Source organism: Orbicella faveolata, unplaced genomic scaffold (genome assembly GCF_042242905.1).
Source record: "Orbicella faveolata isolate gen_17 unplaced genomic scaffold, um_ofav_v1 contig_48, whole genome shotgun sequence".
Taxonomy (NCBI): domain Eukaryota; kingdom Metazoa; phylum Cnidaria; class Anthozoa; order Scleractinia; family Merulinidae; genus Orbicella; species Orbicella faveolata.
Window position 1 is genome coordinate 1,133,724 of NW_028301578.1, and position 17,064 is coordinate 1,150,787.

General features: G+C 40.3%; 2 protein-coding genes across 3 annotated transcripts in view; both read right to left on the bottom strand.

Annotated features, from left to right (window-relative positions):
• Positions 1-7,450: 7,450 nt before the first annotated feature.
• Positions 7,451-9,182, bottom strand: LOC149095869 (uncharacterized). The gene has a single exon (XM_089281728.1). The coding sequence runs from the start codon at positions 8,657-8,659 to the stop codon at positions 8,123-8,125; it is 537 nt and encodes a 178-aa protein (XP_089137854.1). The 5' UTR covers positions 8,660-9,182; the 3' UTR covers positions 7,451-8,122.
• A 637-nt stretch (positions 9,183-9,819) lies between these two features.
• LOC149095870 (proprotein convertase subtilisin/kexin type 4-like) overlaps positions 9,820-17,064 on the bottom strand; it is a 44,184-nt gene continuing 36,939 nt past the window's right edge. For both annotated transcript variants that reach the window (XM_089281698.1, XM_089281697.1), the window contains one exon: positions 9,820-13,237. In XM_089281698.1, the coding sequence (XP_089137824.1) occupies positions 13,233-13,237 (5 nt within the window). In that variant the 3' untranslated portion in view covers positions 9,820-13,232. The remainder of the gene's footprint in view (positions 13,238-17,064) is intronic.

Consider the following 17,064-nt stretch of genomic DNA (forward strand, 5'->3'; position numbering starts at 1 on the left):
CTATAGTAGTCAACGACTAACAGGTAGTTGGCATTGCTCCATTAGAATATATCATATACCATGGCTTCTGCGGTGCATCATGAGGCAGCAAAGGTTCCTTGACATTCAACTTCTGGTGACGCTGGGGGGAGGGGGGGGGGGCAGCTCTTAATCAGCTCTTCAATATCATGGTTGATTTTTGCCCAGGATACTGATCCCTTTGCCCTGAGCTTGCATTTCTCAGCACCCTGATGGGCATAATGTAGCTTTTTCAGGACATCAGGTTGAAGAGACTCAGGGATGACAATACGCGTGCCCTTCAGGATCAGGTCATCAGCTACGGTAAGCTCATCACGATACTTCCAGTGAGCATGAAGATAGGCGGGGCAGTTAGATCTCTTTTCAGGCCATCCATGCATAATGATTTCACGCAGGGCTTATAAGGTTGTATCCTTTTCAGTTTCTTCTCTCATCTGGGACAATCTCGTTGGGCTTGCATTAAGATTAAGATGGACCTCGTGTACAGAAACATCAAGCCCTTCTACAGCTTCACCATAACAAGAGCTGATTCTTGAAAGAGCGTCAGCGACAGGTATGTCCTTTCCGGGGACATATTTGATTTGTGCGTCGTACTTCTGTATGCGCAGGATCATCCTAGCGATGCGGGCTGGTGCACTTGACAGATGCTTTCTGAAGATAGCTTCTAGCGATTTGTGGTCGGATTCCAAAACAACGGGCCGGCCATAGGCATAATAATGGAACTTCTCCAAGCCAAACAGGACAGCTAACATTTCCATCTCAATGTTGGAGTAACGACTCTCCGTTGAGGTCAACAACTTGCTAGCGAACTCCACTGAACCATAAGCTTGTAGGAGAACAGCACCTAAACCCCTCTCTGAGGCATCCACCTGAATGGTTACAGGCTGGGTACTGTCAAAGTACTGCAACGAGGTAGGGGTCACGATTGCCTTCTTGATGCGGTCTGCGGCAGACTGATGCTCAGGACTCCAGACAAATTCACTTGTTTTCTTGGTGAGTGCCCAGAGACTAGCTGCTACGGATGGCAAGTTAGGAATGAAACGACTCAGGAACTGGACCATCCCAAGGAATGTTTGTAGATCTGCAAGGCTGGTCGAGGGGTCCATAGACAGTATGGAGTCGATCTTCCGTAGATCAGGCTGAGACCTTCAGCACCTATGACATGGTCAAAAAAGAGAATTGGATTGCACCTGAATTTACATTTGTCCAGGTTGAAGCGAAGAACAGTCTCACGAGCACACCGAAGAACAGCACGAAGGTTTTCATCATGATCGCTAAAATCACTGCTGTAGCCATACACAACAATGTCAGGCGCAACTCCAGTGACACATGGTAGGTCACCAAAGGTTTCGTCCACTTTCCTTTGGAAAATGTCTTGGGCACAAACTAGGCCGAAAGGCAGACGTAAAAATCTGTATCTTCCAAACGGCGAATTAAAGGTAGTCAACAGCGAGCTCTCCTGGGTAAGCTTGATATTCCAGTAACCGCTGCGTGCATCGAAGCCGTACACAAGGACAAAAAAATTATTTAAGTCTTCTTAAACATGGATTAATCATGTCTTAAACTCAAGTTTAGTCGGTTTAAGTTGATGTTTAAGACACTTAAACCTACCGTTTTAATGTTCTATTAATGATGGCAATTAAACTTGTCTGAAACTCATTTTTAAGTGATGCTTAATTGATGTACACAAAATTTCCTCAATTCAGTCTGTTCTTCGTTGTCATGTTTATGGAAATTCTGGCTCAAAATTTGCCAGTTAATAGTAATGATACTACTGGATAATAATTTGTTGTAGTCAGCTCAGTTGTTTTCATGATTACAATTGTTTTTAGAAACACCAACCCAGTTCTTTACTGAAATACCACCCATGTATGTACGCAATAACAGTTTTTTCCTTTTCAGGTGTCCTTTATTCACAGCATATGATCTGATGATTAAATTCCAAATGTGATAAATAATACTATGTCAAATACCATGTTTATGTAACTTTCACATAACAAAATTCTCCTATCTTCTAACCATTGATCACATGTTACTAAAAATAATCAGCAATATTTGCCTTCTTGAATAGAATGAAAGCATACTTCTTGTAGGCTTAAATTAACAGAAACAGTCATAATTTTCTACATAATAAAATGCCCAAATACACTCAGATCAAAGAGTGCAATGTCTGTAGTGTTAACCTCTATGGGCTGGGCTTACACCTGAGGGTAGGGGCCATTACTGACTTATTAGAAGTTTATGTTTTCACTCTCCCCTTCAATAATTGAAACTGAATTTGTCTATGATTAAAATATAAACTAAAGTAGGTGATAGTAATTCTAGTAATATATTATTCTTAAGGGGTAACCCGAAAACACTGGCCCCCGGTCCGCGGACCCCCACTACGGACCGGGTCCGCGGACTACCCTACGGACCACCCCACAAAATATAATAAAATTAATAAATGAAATATTTCATTTACGGGTTGTCTAATAGATTACTCGTGACGGCGAAATTCCGAACGTTACATTGTACAAATGTAACAGACCTGGGTTCAGGCTCGGGTGCAATTTAAATCATTACACATTGCTATTTCCTTTGCTGTGGCCATAGAATATACGAAAGACGCGTACGGGGAAGCCTCCGGGAAGCCTCGAAATTTGTGCTCTTTTCCCTCTGCTATTTTGTTTAGCCCATTTTCCCGTGGGTTCGTGAACTCGTTCCAGGCTTCACAATTTGCTCAGCGGAATAACAGATAGAAACAACAATTAACGGCCTAAAAATATATCTTCCATAACCTGATTAAGCTACGAATGGAAGGTAGGAACTTTCCTTCTTACCATCGTCATGTCCTTACGCTGAAAACAGCTTTTAGGCATTTTTTGGGGGAGGGGTGGGGGGTTGGGGTGTTAAAAACCCGAGTCTGTTACATTTGCAGAGTGCAACCACTCGAAAAATCACCGACACAAGTCTGAATCTATTTGACAACCCACAAGTGAAATCTTTATTTATTATTTTTTACACTACTTTAGGGTGGTCCGTAGAGGGGGTCCGTAGGGGTAGTCCATGGACCGGTCCGTAGGGTAGTCCGCGGACCGGGGGTCAGTGTTTTCGGGTTACCCATTCTTAAGTGCTCAGTGTGAGAATGGCTTGAGGCTTTGATATGCCTTGGGTTTCTTTTTAGTACTCAAGGCACAAGCACTTAGGCAAAGTCAAATGAAGTTGAAACACAAAATTCGACTCTCCAATTAATAAGCAAGCTAACACTTCCCTGTTTCACAAAGTGAAATAAAACTTTGAATATCCCACTGTCACAAGCAAAGCAAGCAGAAGTTATTCAAATGATGATCCGGGGTAGGCAGTGCCTGTAACCTTGCATTTTGTAGGGGAGGGAAGGGTACACACAGTCAAGAGTACACTGATAATATCACGGTTGACTCCTTAATTTTGCATGAAATTTCAGTGTTTACTTATGATCACATGTGAAATGTTAAAATTGCCATGGCAATGTTTGGCGTGAAACGTTTTAATACTATACTACCTGACATGCTACCAGAACGCCTAGGTTTTGCCATTGCCCTTGCATGCGGAGTTAGATTATTACGATGGGCTTTGTCCAGCTTTGCTTTGATGCTGGTGAGACGTGTCCTCTCCCAAGAAAACTTTCTCTTGGCATAACCAACAAGTTTCCTCTTCTTCTCTCCTGTGATGTTGTCTTCTTGGTCCTCATATTCAGACCCCTTACTGCTCATACAGCCCATGTACAGGATCTCCATTGTTAGCTGCTTCTCTCTGGGTGACATGGTTTCGTTATAAATTCAAAGCTGGAGCAACGTCTACCCAGTTTCTAATGAAATAAAAAATTGTTACTAACATGTACAATAATTGCAAAAATCTAGTGGTGTATGAAATTAAATGTGTCATACACCAGTGCTCTTAGCGACGCATACAAGGGAGTTGACCCAGTCAGTAGGCTCAGTAACCTTTGCTAAGATTTCTTGCTCAAGCAATGAGTCAAGTCCTTCTTCAGGGGCTCCCTGAGGGCCTCTGGAACTCTTCGTAGAGGGTGCACAACTCGGGGAACGGCAGGATCAACTGTTATGTGATATTCGCCCTGAAAGCAATCAACACCTTCAAAGCAATCTTTGAACTGTTTGAGCACCTGCTCTTCAGCAACTGGATCTGGGTCGCAGATAGGTCAAGGTGGGAGTGCTTGGTTTGGAAGCCCCTTCTTGGTTTGTGATGCTGAAATTCTTGGCTACCATGTTCAAATCTGTACATGTTGGTAGGCCTAGTATGGTTGGACCATCAGCATCAACAACATGAAATGGGTATGATCTACAGGAGCCACCATATTCCAGTTTGAGTACACAAGTGCCATGATAACCAACAGCATGTCCACCAAACGCAGTGATGATGGTGCTAGATGGTGTGAAGCTAGTGGGAATGCCACCAGGGTTACAGGATGCATTTGGGAAGATCGAATTGTACGTATTCAGAGGGATAACGTTTCCCTTAGCGCCAGTGTCAACCTTACACAAGAGCGGTTTCTTACAATGATCTGAGACCACTTCCACCTTTAGGAAGGCTTGAGTGTCATTCTTGGTGACCCGATTAACTGACAAGGTATGGAAGAATAGCTGATCTGGAACTGATGTTTGGGGGCTGTCTTCACTTTGATCACGAGCCTCAAGGCTATGGAAATGCTTCTTTCTATCAGGTTTCTCTTTTGGAGGTTTAGAATGCTGTTTATGATCACCCTTAGTCTTCCCCTTTTTGTCAGGCTTTGATTAACGAGACACTTTTCTCCAGTGATTCTCTTTTTCGCATGCACCGCATTTTGAACCATAAGCAGGACAAAAATGTCGTTCAGAAATATCGTACTCGGTGCCGCAACATCCATATAAACGAATCGTGGGGCAGCGGGGCCAGATGGAAGGATCACGATTTAGCGCGTCAATGTGAGTTGAAGTACCAGGTGAAATTTCTTTAATTTGGTTACTGGTGACCTCTTCAGTCCGGGCGATATTCAGCGCAGTATCAAGCGTGAGAGTGATGTCCTTGTCTAGGAGTTTGGTTTGCGTACGCTTGGAATTAGAACCAAAGATGACAGCATCGATGATATGCTCACCAGGGCTCGTAAACCGAGATTCTTCGACCAGAATTTGAATTTCTTCACAAATGAGTCCACTGTCTCACCAGGTTATTGCTTTAGGGTCCTTGAGATCCGAAAGTTGTTCTTCGGAGACAAGTAGTTTTCAAAGTTAGTCCAGTAGGTATCGAGTTTCTTCTTCTCCGCGGCAGATAAAGCCCAGGTGGAAACTAATTCGATGCCATCGTCGCCCGACCAGATGAGAAGGTAGTTTATTTGTTCTTCCACCGATTTTTCTTTCAGCGGGCCAGAGAAGTAAAGTTTCCATCGAGCTTTAAACTTCTTGAGCGCTTGAGGAGCGTCCGGCGAATGCCAATCCGTAGTCGGAATCGGTAACCCCGCGAGTTCCGCCATCTTGGTTCCGACGAGCGTGAAACAGGATTAACTATTGACCTGGTTCGCTGAAGATACGGTAGCGGTGAGCAGTTCAGAAATTGACAACCACTCCTGACACCATGTTGTAGTTCTCGAGTAAACTAGGAGGCGTACGGCGAAGGAAAAACACACGCTTAAATCACACGAGTACGATGTAGGAAGAAGTCACAAGTTACATTATGAATACTGCATATATATATATATATATATATATATATATATATATATATATATATATATATATATATATATATATATCGGGGGCCTGGGACTAACAAGCGACCACAGAGAGGAAGCTAAGACAGGTTTCTAAGCGATACTACGACATCCACCAACTGAAACTTGTTCAACTGTGTGTTTTAGCAGGACAGATACCCCAAGCTCCATCATCAGTGACAGTAGTGAATCAAGTTCTAGTGTTGTGCAACATGATGGAACTAGTTCATACTTAACAATTAGATTATTCGCTCTCGATTTCTATGAGGTGATAGTTGATGAGGCCGAAGGCCAAATTGACTATCACCTCATAGAAATCGAGAGCGAATAATCTAGTTGTTTTAGTAGAATTGTTACTAAAATTTAGTTCAAATAACGATTTCCAATTATTTCTTGAGATATTGTTAAACTTTGCGCCTGAAAAAGATCGCTCGGATTGAATTTTCATTTAAAATTGAAGTTGTGTACCCACGCGCGTCAGTTTTTTTAATAATTTCAACTTTTTTAAAAGTCAAGAAACCGTAAAAGTCCTTCGTTTAGACTTCTCAGGAATTTAATTATCCATTTGCGTCAAAATTTTCCTCCAAACCTTTGGAAAAACGAAAAAAAACGTCGCCTTTTCCTAGACGACCTCCAGCCACTGCACACTAATGGCTGATAGTGTTCAATGGCTCAGCCAACCAGATTACAGCATTTGCATTAGTATACTAGTAGAATTCTACTAATAAAGCTTACTGAGACAGGAAGAGGCACATGTGAAACTGTTCATTGCACTGTGGAAACAGTTTAAGGATTTAATAACTGAAGTAAAAAAGTCAAAAAAGGACATTTTGCATTTGAATTCAACAAAGAGTCAAAGGGAAAGGTGACAGGGGATCAGTACCTCAGAAAATGGGGAAAGCTTGTCTCGCATCATAAGGTGGTGGAAAACCATAACAACAAGCCAGGAAATGAGCGGAAAGCTAGGACATTCTTTGAGGTTATGTCTGAGTGCTTCGAAAAAGATGTCACTGTCAACCCAACCTATACAGTAGAGAGCTCAGCCCAGAAATTGGGGTTACTTTCCTCTAGCAAAGATTGTGATGATCTGCAGCTGGATAAAGATGAAGATGAAGATGACACAGATGAACCAGAGAAAGTGCCACATGATCGAAAGAAGAGAGTAAGATGCCGCAAACGGCCAGGAAGCCGCTCATCAGCAGCAGACATGCTCAACTTTTTAAAAGACTATGCTGAAAATAGAAAAAAAGTTGAGGAAGAAAAACTGAAGCTGGCTAGGGAGATAAATGAAGAGATGAAGGGCTTTTTCAACAGGTTCTTTTAATATATGGGGAAAAAGGTGAGTCTATGTCAAATCGTGACAGATACATTGATTGTTTGAATCAGCTCCCGTTTTCACAATAATTACCTTTGTAAGCTAGAAGTAAACCCTTGGATAGAATTGTTTGAATCTGTTGAACTGAATCATCAATTGAATAATCATCATGCTTAGAATGTTTCGTTTCAACAAGCAGCATACCCATGTTGAGTTTTATGGATGTTGGTTGTAGTCCAAATTGTTCTAAAAGTGCTCAAGCCAGCTATAGAAAAATCTTTAAAAAAATGTTGTTCTTTGTGGGTGATGAAACACATTTTCAACAACATTGTTGTGTAGTCATTTAGGACATATTGCCTTTACCGAGACAGAGAAATACTCTCTCTCGTGTCACATATCTAATCTACTTTATTCATCATTATCATTCCCTTTATTCCGTACAATTCTACTTTCACGCAGAACCAGTACTTTTACATCATGCAGTAGTTTCACAATGTTACAGTAACGAGTGATCGGCATAATAGCATAACGATGTTGCTATGGTAATCAATACGCTACAAATATCTTTTTTTGTCATGCTTGGTTTGCTTTGTTGACAATTTCACAACTTTAAATTTGATAAATAAAAGCTTTTTTGTCTGAAAAATGTTGAAACGTGAGATTACCTAAACAATGTAGACTGCACAGGGTCAGATCCATGACTTAAGGTAGCTGAACAACAGCGTGTTATTTTGAGAAGGAATAACATGTGGAACAGGTCAGGAACAAATATGTCAATACTTTATCAGTGCCATTTTCTTTTTTTTTTAGCAATCTTTGTACCCATGCTGCCTGGCACCAGAAATGAAGACTGAGGAGCATGCGCAAAAAACTGTGTTCAGCCACCTTAAAGCAAGGTGGGTCATCATTCAGTGTTAGTCAATGGGGGAGGGGGGCATACTCTTCTCCTTGAATTTGCCCCCTACAAGACACAAGAATCGCAGATTGCATGTACATGGATGCACTAGAAAACAATGAGGCAGTGCATTTTATAAGGAAAAACAAAACTTTTTCATCTTTTAATCTCATTTATTCAGAACCAAATTGCCATCAATAGCTGGGATTAAAACCGTTCTTACACTCCCAATAGCAATCCTTCCATAAACAACAATATTCATTAATTGAACTCTTTTAGCTTCTGCTACTCGTAGGCCATCTCGACCCCCTGGTGTAGAATCATTATTGGCATCACTTCCATGAGTACCATCATCATCATCATCATCATCATCATCATCATCATCATCATCGTCGTCGTCGTCGTCGTCGTCGTCAGTATTATCAAGAAAATAGCCCGCATCAAAATCATCCTTAAGAAGGCAGTAATTGTGCAAAACACATGAGGCTAAAATTAAATGAACCATCAGTTCTACATCTATATGATTTAGCAATCCCAACTTTCGCCAGCGCCCTTTTAAGAGGTGAATTGATCGTTCTACCACAGATCGCAAAGATGACAGTGTTTGGTTGAACTTCCGTTGTCTTGGAGTGAAGTGCCCGTTATCCCTAAAAGGGCTGATAAGCCACCTGAAAAGAAAAAGGTGTCTGTCTTTATATCGGACCATTTAGTTACCTTATAAGATCCAAATGAATCCATGAGAGCTAATTATTCATGTTGAATCATAGTTCTGTATTTTGATAAAATTTTATTTATTTTTTGGCGTGTAAGTTACATTGCATTCAACACTGTTGTTATGTGAAAACATTCAAGAAATCTCTCTAAGGTGTTTTCTGAGCTGGGAAAACAAAATACGGCACTGTTTCCAATGATCTGAAGGCCACAAGCCAAAAAAAAAAAATAATAATACTAATACTGAAATCGCAGCTGCAAAACATCACTGTGTTACTGTGAAGTATATATGAAATAATTCATATTTAAACTGCGGTTGTAGATTAAAGTGAAGAATGATCATCGCAGTAAATTTTCTAATTTAAGCAATTGGAAAGAAGAAGCCTGAGAAAATCAGGGCTTCAACGGGATTCGAACCCGTGACCTCCGCGATACCGGTGCGATGCTCTACCAACTGAGCTATGAAGCCACACATTGGGAGCGAGGTCAATTAATTGAGTTCATAGCTTCCCGTGAGGAGTGAAATGATGTGAAGGATATATGAAATAGTTCATATTTGAACTGCAGTTGTAGATGAAAGTGAAGAATGATCATCGCAGTAAATTTTCCGTGTTCGAATCCCGTTGAAGCCCTGATTTTTTCAGGCTTCTTCTTTCCAGTTGCTTAAATTGGAATATTTACTGCGATGATCATTCTTCACTTTCATCTACAACTGCAGTTCAAATATGAATTATTTCATGTATACTTCACATCATATCACTCCTCACGGGAAGCTATGAACTCAATTAATTGACCTCGCTCCCAATGTGTGGCTTCATAGCTCAGTTGGTAGAGCATTGCACCGGTATCGCGGAGGTCACGGGTTCGAATCCCGTTGAAGCCCTGATTTTCTCAGGCTTCTTCTTTCCAATTGCTTAAATTGGAAAATTTACTGCGATGATCATTCTTCACTTTCATCACTGTGTTACTGTTAACAAATAAATTCTCTTTACTTATTTCTTACATAATTATCCCACTAGTAGAAGGGAGGAATTCTTTGAATATCAATTCAACACAATTCACTTTGATGATTATTGTGTGGCCTCTATTAAGCCATAGTAGGGCAGGTGTTTAGAGAGGGTTCTTTGTCAAAATTAGGAGTTTTGATAGAAAGGATTTTGCTCAGTCCGCCACTCCTCTGTGCATTATTTTTTTCATCCTTTTCCATTGTCTACACTTCTCCTCACTCCACACAGGTTGTACGTTCAGTTACTTCTAGTTACTTTTAAGCATCCGTTTGTTTGTTTATGTTCCAATTTTCTAGCCAGAATTTTAGAAATGGTAGTTAAATGTAATCGCTCCTGCGTACACTACGTGCCATTTATTTACCACAACTGCTACTAATCTCGCAATCTGATTGGCTAATTTACCGTTGTCGATAAGAATCTAGACAACGCTGCTCGCGTCAATGTGTCACGCAATGACTTTTTCACCTCGCGCTCTTGCAAAAACATTTTCTTTTTTTTTATTAGTTGATATTGATTTATTGGTTGATGTGGTTTAGCGTTGTCTGTACTCTTATCGACAACGATACGCGTCATCACAGTAGTCAAAATTTGTTGTGGACTCACTCAGCTGCGCCCCGTGAGTCCACAACATTTTGGCCACTGTGATGACGCGTACTCGTTGTCGATAAGAGTACAGACAACGCTAAACCACATTCAATTTGCTAATTTGGTGATCAAAGTATATACAAGCTATTTTTCTGTTTTTCGTCGCGGTGTTTCTAAAAGAGATAGAAACATGTTCTCCGTGTTTCTTTCGAGTTTTAGTATAAATCTACTAGCATTCTATCACGAATGCCGTTCTCTGATTGGCTACGCTACTCACTATCTACTCTGTGATAGATAGTGAGTAGCGTAGCAGTGCGCGCTTGTTAACAAAATGACGGCCGCTTCTTGGCGTTTTCGAAGTATCTGTGAAGAGGATTTAGATAAAGGTTTGGAGGAGTAGTAGATTTGTACTAAAACAATTAGATTATTTGCTCTCGATTTCTATGCGTGATAGTTGACTCGGGCTGCGCCCTTATTAACTATCACGCGATAGAAATCTCGAGCTCATAATCTAATTGTTTAATAGAAACACTTGTGAAAGTGTGGGAGGATTCGAAAAAACTGCGGATTTCTCGTTCTCCCAAACTTGCACTCGCTTGTGTTTCTATTTAACAAATAGATTCGATGTTGCCGTGCGTCTGTTCAGTAATAGATCACAGATGACGTCAAACTGTGGTAAGAACAAAAAAGTGGCATACGAGGCGATAGCCGAGTGTGTCACTGATGTTCTTACCACATTTTGACGTCTTCTGTGATCTATTACTGAATCTATAACTGTGATCTATAACTGAATAAGTCAAGTCAGTTTTTGTCATCAGAGCAGCCCTGTGAGCCGAAAAGCTTGGATGTTGCCTCGAATATTGCAGGAGTTGAAAAACTACGCTCGGAAAACTTGGGGTTGTGGTCAACCTGGAGGCCATTCGATTCGAGTTTTGAATGAAAGGAGCGTTAGTGATGGTGGAAATTTGTGTCCTCTGTGGTTGGTGATTCTCAAATCAGTTTGAAATAGTGTCGAGACACCTTTTAGCTCCGATACAGTTGGCCGTGAGCTGTAGTGAGCTATACTTTGCTCGCTGCTGTGCTCTGAAACGGACTGGAACATTTGCATCGGAAAGCAAGATTATGTGTTTATTTTCAATGATTTTAAGAAGTGGTTTTAATGTTTCATTCCAGACAATCACTGTGTCAACAATTATTTTGAGACTGAGAAAAGTTCAATGTTTTAAATAAATTAATCTCATAAACATTTTGTTCATTGGGTTTGTTAAATTCGAGAAAAAGCAATGGTTCTCGGCTTACCAAGACCAATTTTGTGCTTGGTTTAGTCTCGCTCGACTGCCGACTGAGACTGCTCGAGTATTTTTCTGAGTCATTTTCTAAAATAGAAACGGCTTTATCTTTTTTCTTCCTGCTAGACTATGCTTCTGGTACCTGTTCAATGCCTGGACAAGACTTTCTTGTACCTTATCTTTTGCCCAGTCATGTAAAATATTATCTAAATTCTCAAAACTTTCCGTCATTTTAAAACACAGGGGGAAAAAATTTGAAATGATAACGTCAATCGTGCGTCTGTCCTCTAATAGATCATAGGCGAGAACCAATCAAAATGCGAGAATAACTTGGGTTATTATATAAAACTCGATAGAAACATGGTACATATTTTCTATTTCTTAAATAATTAGCGCGTGTAAAAATCCCACAGAAACCGGTCCATTTGTTTTTGACTATGAACTGGTGTAGGGAGTTATTTTACTTTCTATCAATAATTGACACTAAATTTATTTCATTGGGCGGAAATCAAAAATAAATAAATAAATAAATAAATAAATAAATAACAGTCACTGATTTTTTTTTTTTTTAAACGTGGCCTGGCCCTCAATGAAATCAATTAATATTTAACGTAATTTCTATCTGCTTTTCAAATTAACTGAAACAAATTTAAGGCCTGGGGCAAACGTCGAATCTTAGTGGAACTTAATTCGTCGAACCTATTAATTTTGAAATAGGTGGATGAATGGTGCGACGTTTGCCGAAATTAAATTCGACTCAGATTAGGCGGTCTTAGGCCAGGGCAAACGTCGAATCGCTGACGTTTGCCCTAAGCCTGGACAAGACGAAATTTGCTTTCCTAAGATTCTCCGAAAGCATGCTAAAATCTGCCGAGCTTTACGTTCACCACGGCCATGGTGAGTCACAATCCAATCAGAGCACGCTCAAAGTTGAACAGTATTGTTACTGAACACCTTGATCGAGCCACCTCAATTCCTGACGTAAAACACGCCCATATGATGCCGATTAGTTTTGACCATTGGACAAGAAATTACGAAGTATTAAGGGTCGTAGGCGTCGGTTTAGGCAGCATGTGAACTTCACGGCGAGGTAGATGAGATTAGTGGCTCTTTGAGAAAACTACGAAATTACAACTGTCGTACTCGGAGATCTTTTGGTTCTTATTGTATTTGTTCGTTTGTATATTCTACCAGTTATAAGCATGAACAAAATGTAATGTCTGGAAACTATGAACTGAACAGGCCAATGTGAATTGCGGTGTCACTGGAAAAACAAAGTTTAGTTATGCGACCAAACATCGTATTTAGTTATCAAGCAAAGTTGTAACTGGGCCATTGCCAAACACGCCCGTAAACCAAACTCGGGCTCAGTGGTCGACAGACACGCGCATGCGAAGGCTCACCTAACACACAGTGACACGTAAAGACGTACACACAATCGATTATTTGATAAGTTCTAGTCTTTAAAAATAATCGAAAAAAATCAAGATTTTGTTTTAACTGAAATTTATAATAGCCAACTTCGTTTCCAGAGCTTTTTTCTTGAAATTAAAAGTGGCAAAAACCCCTGGGAACGATGTTAGCTAGCGCTAGGAAACCATAGATCTTCTTGCACATTTTCTGGATTGAAGAATTGGGACAGGGTCCGTTGTAAAAGTAGAACTGGTACAAGCTGTCCGGAGCCGTATCAAGCTAAAAGAATCAAAGGAAACATTGACGTTTAGTAATTAATGCCAGACTAAAATAAGGTATTCTTAATAATGGCTATATAGAGTGATGGAATGCCATTCCATCTCTACGCAGACATGAAGTACTTGTGTATATGTTCTTTAGGTGGCTCACAGCGGTTTCCAGCTTTTTTTAAGCAGTCCTCTTTGAGGAGTCAATACTACCACTCCTTTTCCGTCAATGCAATGGTATGAAAACAAACTTGCCTCAATCGTTGGTGAACACGTTATGTTCATTTTGTGACCCAAAGGTTACCAGAGCAACCGCAAAAACATTCAGCCGAGCTTTAATTGCACGCTCAATTATAACTCAAAACAGAGTCCTTTGAATCGACTTATGACTTTCATTTTTTTTTTCTCTTTTGCTTAATTCGTTCAGTTCATATGTATATATGTCACACTATTCAGACTGGGGGCTACTACGACAACCAATCAAATTACCGGTTGAAAGGTAAATCGTGTGTGTCAAGACCTGTAAATTAAGATTCTATCCCAATTTTAGAACGGTCATCTTTGTTTTTCTACAAACAGGAGCAGGTATTCTTGTATTGGCCTTATACCGACTTTTCCGATGCTGTGTTTACTGTGGTTAAGCCCGGGACCAAAACATTAGTAAGTCACGCCCGCTCGACGGCAAAGAGGTTTCATGGACAGGAACGGTTGTTTCAGTGCCGAATGCACTATTTGGATGGCGAAGGGGTTTTCGCACATGATGGTATACAGGAAATTAATATATAGATTTAGGCCAGCCTAAAAGCGTAGCTCCTGTTGCGGGTTGTTCAGAGCCCCACAAGCTAACCCAGGAAAAGGTAGAATTTTGATTTGAGTTTTCAACTTTGCAGCGAGGTTTTCTGTATATTGTTTGGCCTTCTGTTCTGAGTTTTAAGCGTGCCTGCCTGTAAAAATCAGACAAATTCTTAATTTCGCGGCAAGGGTCGAAAATTCGATTTCGCTCATATTCCTATGGTAGACAGGCTAGGGCATGACAAAAACTACAGGATAGTTTTTTTTGGCAAAATATCCTTTTATTTCAAAGAAATATGCAAATTACCAAATTCCGTTAAAATCGTCCTTTGACGCACCATTTTATTAAACAAGTTTGAGAGCCTCGCATACAAAACCACATCGTTCTTCCGTCTTTAAAACACTCAAATATTTTTGTGCAATGTTTAAATGTGTACTGGGTTAATTTTAGGGAATGCTTCGTTGTGTTTTTGGGTGCAAAATAATTAAATTTCGAAGACATGTATTTCATTCACTTAAAAGTACTTCGTAAAAATAATTGATTTTCACCATGTGCGAAACCTTCAAATGGATTAAGCTTCTTGTGGTTGAATCGCAGAATGATGGTCTACAGATTCCTGTAAAAATTTCTTTGGGAAAATGATTGTGAGCGGCGCAAGAGCTTTTCAAAGTACGTTAAAAATGCAGATATTTGACCATCCGTCGTCAAATTTCAATTTACGGGTTAGACATATATTTTAACACGCGCCACATGTCTTGAGCTATATTAAGTTGAAATAGACACAGAGCTGATAATTTCGAAATGTTCTAACCTTATTTGCTGTAAAAGGCAGGTCCAAAAGCCGATTTGACGTGTTTCTGTCACCATTCGTCGCACACAAAGCAGAAGTTTGCTTTTGTTTACACAACGTCCGATGTACATCGCCAATTGTCAGCTTCTTTAACGGTCGAATACCGCGAATCTATGACCCTCTTTCGACACATATGATCATCATTGCATCTAAGTCAAAAACGGCCAAGTGATTTGTACATAGTTGCTTGCTTTGCACTACACCAAAATATTACGTTTGATCATCGTTTGATCTATCGCTGCTTGAATCCTTACTTGCAGCGTTCCTTGTTTGTTCGTCACGCAATGCTGTCATCCCATTTTAGGGGGTAGGGGTAGGACAATTTCTATCCTAATACGTAAGGCTCCGTAAGGCTTAGAACCACAGGAAGCGCACAATCTTGTTGAGTAGGAAGAGATTAAATTAAGCAATGAAAAGAATGAATAGTTAACCGTTTCCCGTGTTGTCATCTTTTACTAGACCACCGCTACCTACACGCCCTGCGTGATACCGTAACGCTAAACTCGTATCTAGGTCTTTTCGCGGGGTTACAAATTTCTTAGTGAACATGGAGTCAGTTCAAGACAATCATTATACACGTCATTCTCGGAGACCCAGGGGCAGTTAGTGGGAGCGGGGAAAAGTCTAAACCGGTGAGAAAAAAATTCTGGCGAAGACCCGTTTAGACTTTTTCCCTGCCCCCACTAACTGCCCCTGGGTCTCCTAGACTGACGTCTATCATGATTGTCTTGAATTGAATCCATGTTTACTAAGAAATTTAGCTAAATTTATAACTCGATAGTGAAAAAATATTCAAGGTACACCAACCTCTATTAAGCGGCCAACCCCTCTTAAGCGGCCACCTCCCATTTCCCCGAGGGTAGCCCACTGTATTATATGTAAACCAAAAATAATTGCACAGCGCGAAAAGACCTAGGTACGAGTTTAGCGTTACGGTATCACGCAGGGCGTGTAGGTAGCGGTGGTCTAGTAAAAGATGACAACACGGGCAATGGTTAACTATTCATTCTTTTCATTGCTTAATTTAATCTCTTCCTACTCAACAAGATTGTGTGCTCGCTGTGGTTCCAAGCCTTACGGAGCCTTACGTATTAGGATAGAAATTGTCCTACCCCTACCCCTACTCATGAAATGCTGAAGAAAAAGCGTGCTTCCTCAAGTCACCGGGAGTCAGTGAGCAGTGCAAAATGAGTTCTGTATAAAGTTTGAAACATCCAATAAAGGTGAATAACCCCCTAAAATGGGATGACAGCATTGCGTGACGAACAAACAAGGAACCGCTGCAAGCAAGGATTCAAGCGGCGATAGATCAAACGATGATCAAACGTAATATTTTGGTGTAGTGCAAAGCAAGAAACTTTGTACAAATCACTTAGCCGTTTTTGACTTAGATGCAATGGTGATCATATGTGTCGAAAGAGGGTCATAGATTCGCGGTATTCGACCGTTAAATAAGTTGACAGTTGGCGATGTACATCGGACGTTGTGTAAACAAAAGCAAACTTCTGCTTTGTGTGCGACGAATGGTGACAGAAACACGTCAAATCGGCTTTTGGACCTGCCTTTTACAGCAAATAAGGTTAGAACATATCAGCTCTGTGTCTATTTCAACTTAATATAGCTCAAGACATGTGGCGCGTGTTAAAATATATGTCTAACCCGTAAATTGAAATTTGACGACGGATGGTCAAATATCTGCATTTTTAACGTACTTTGAAAAGCTCTTGCGCCGCACACAATCATTTGCCCAAAGAAATTTTTACAGGAATCTGTCGACCATCGCTCTGCGATTCAACCACCAGAAGCTTAATCCATTTGAAGGTTTCGCACATGGTGAAAATCAATTATTTTTACGAAGTACTTTTAAGTGAATGAAATACATGTCTTCGAAATTTAATTATTTTGCACCCAAAAACACAACGAAGCATTCCCTAAAATTAACCCAGTACACATTTAAACATTGCACAAAAATATTTGAGTGTTTTAAAGACGGAAGAACGATGTGGTTTTGTATGCGAGGCTCTCAAACTTGTTTAATAAAATGGTGCGTCAAAGGACGATTTTAACGGAATTTGGTAATTTGCATATTTCTTTGAAATAAAAGGATATTTTGCCAAAAAAAAACTATCCTGTAGGTTTTGTCATGCCCTAGCCTGTCTACCATAGGAATATGAGCGAAATCGAATTTTCGACCCTT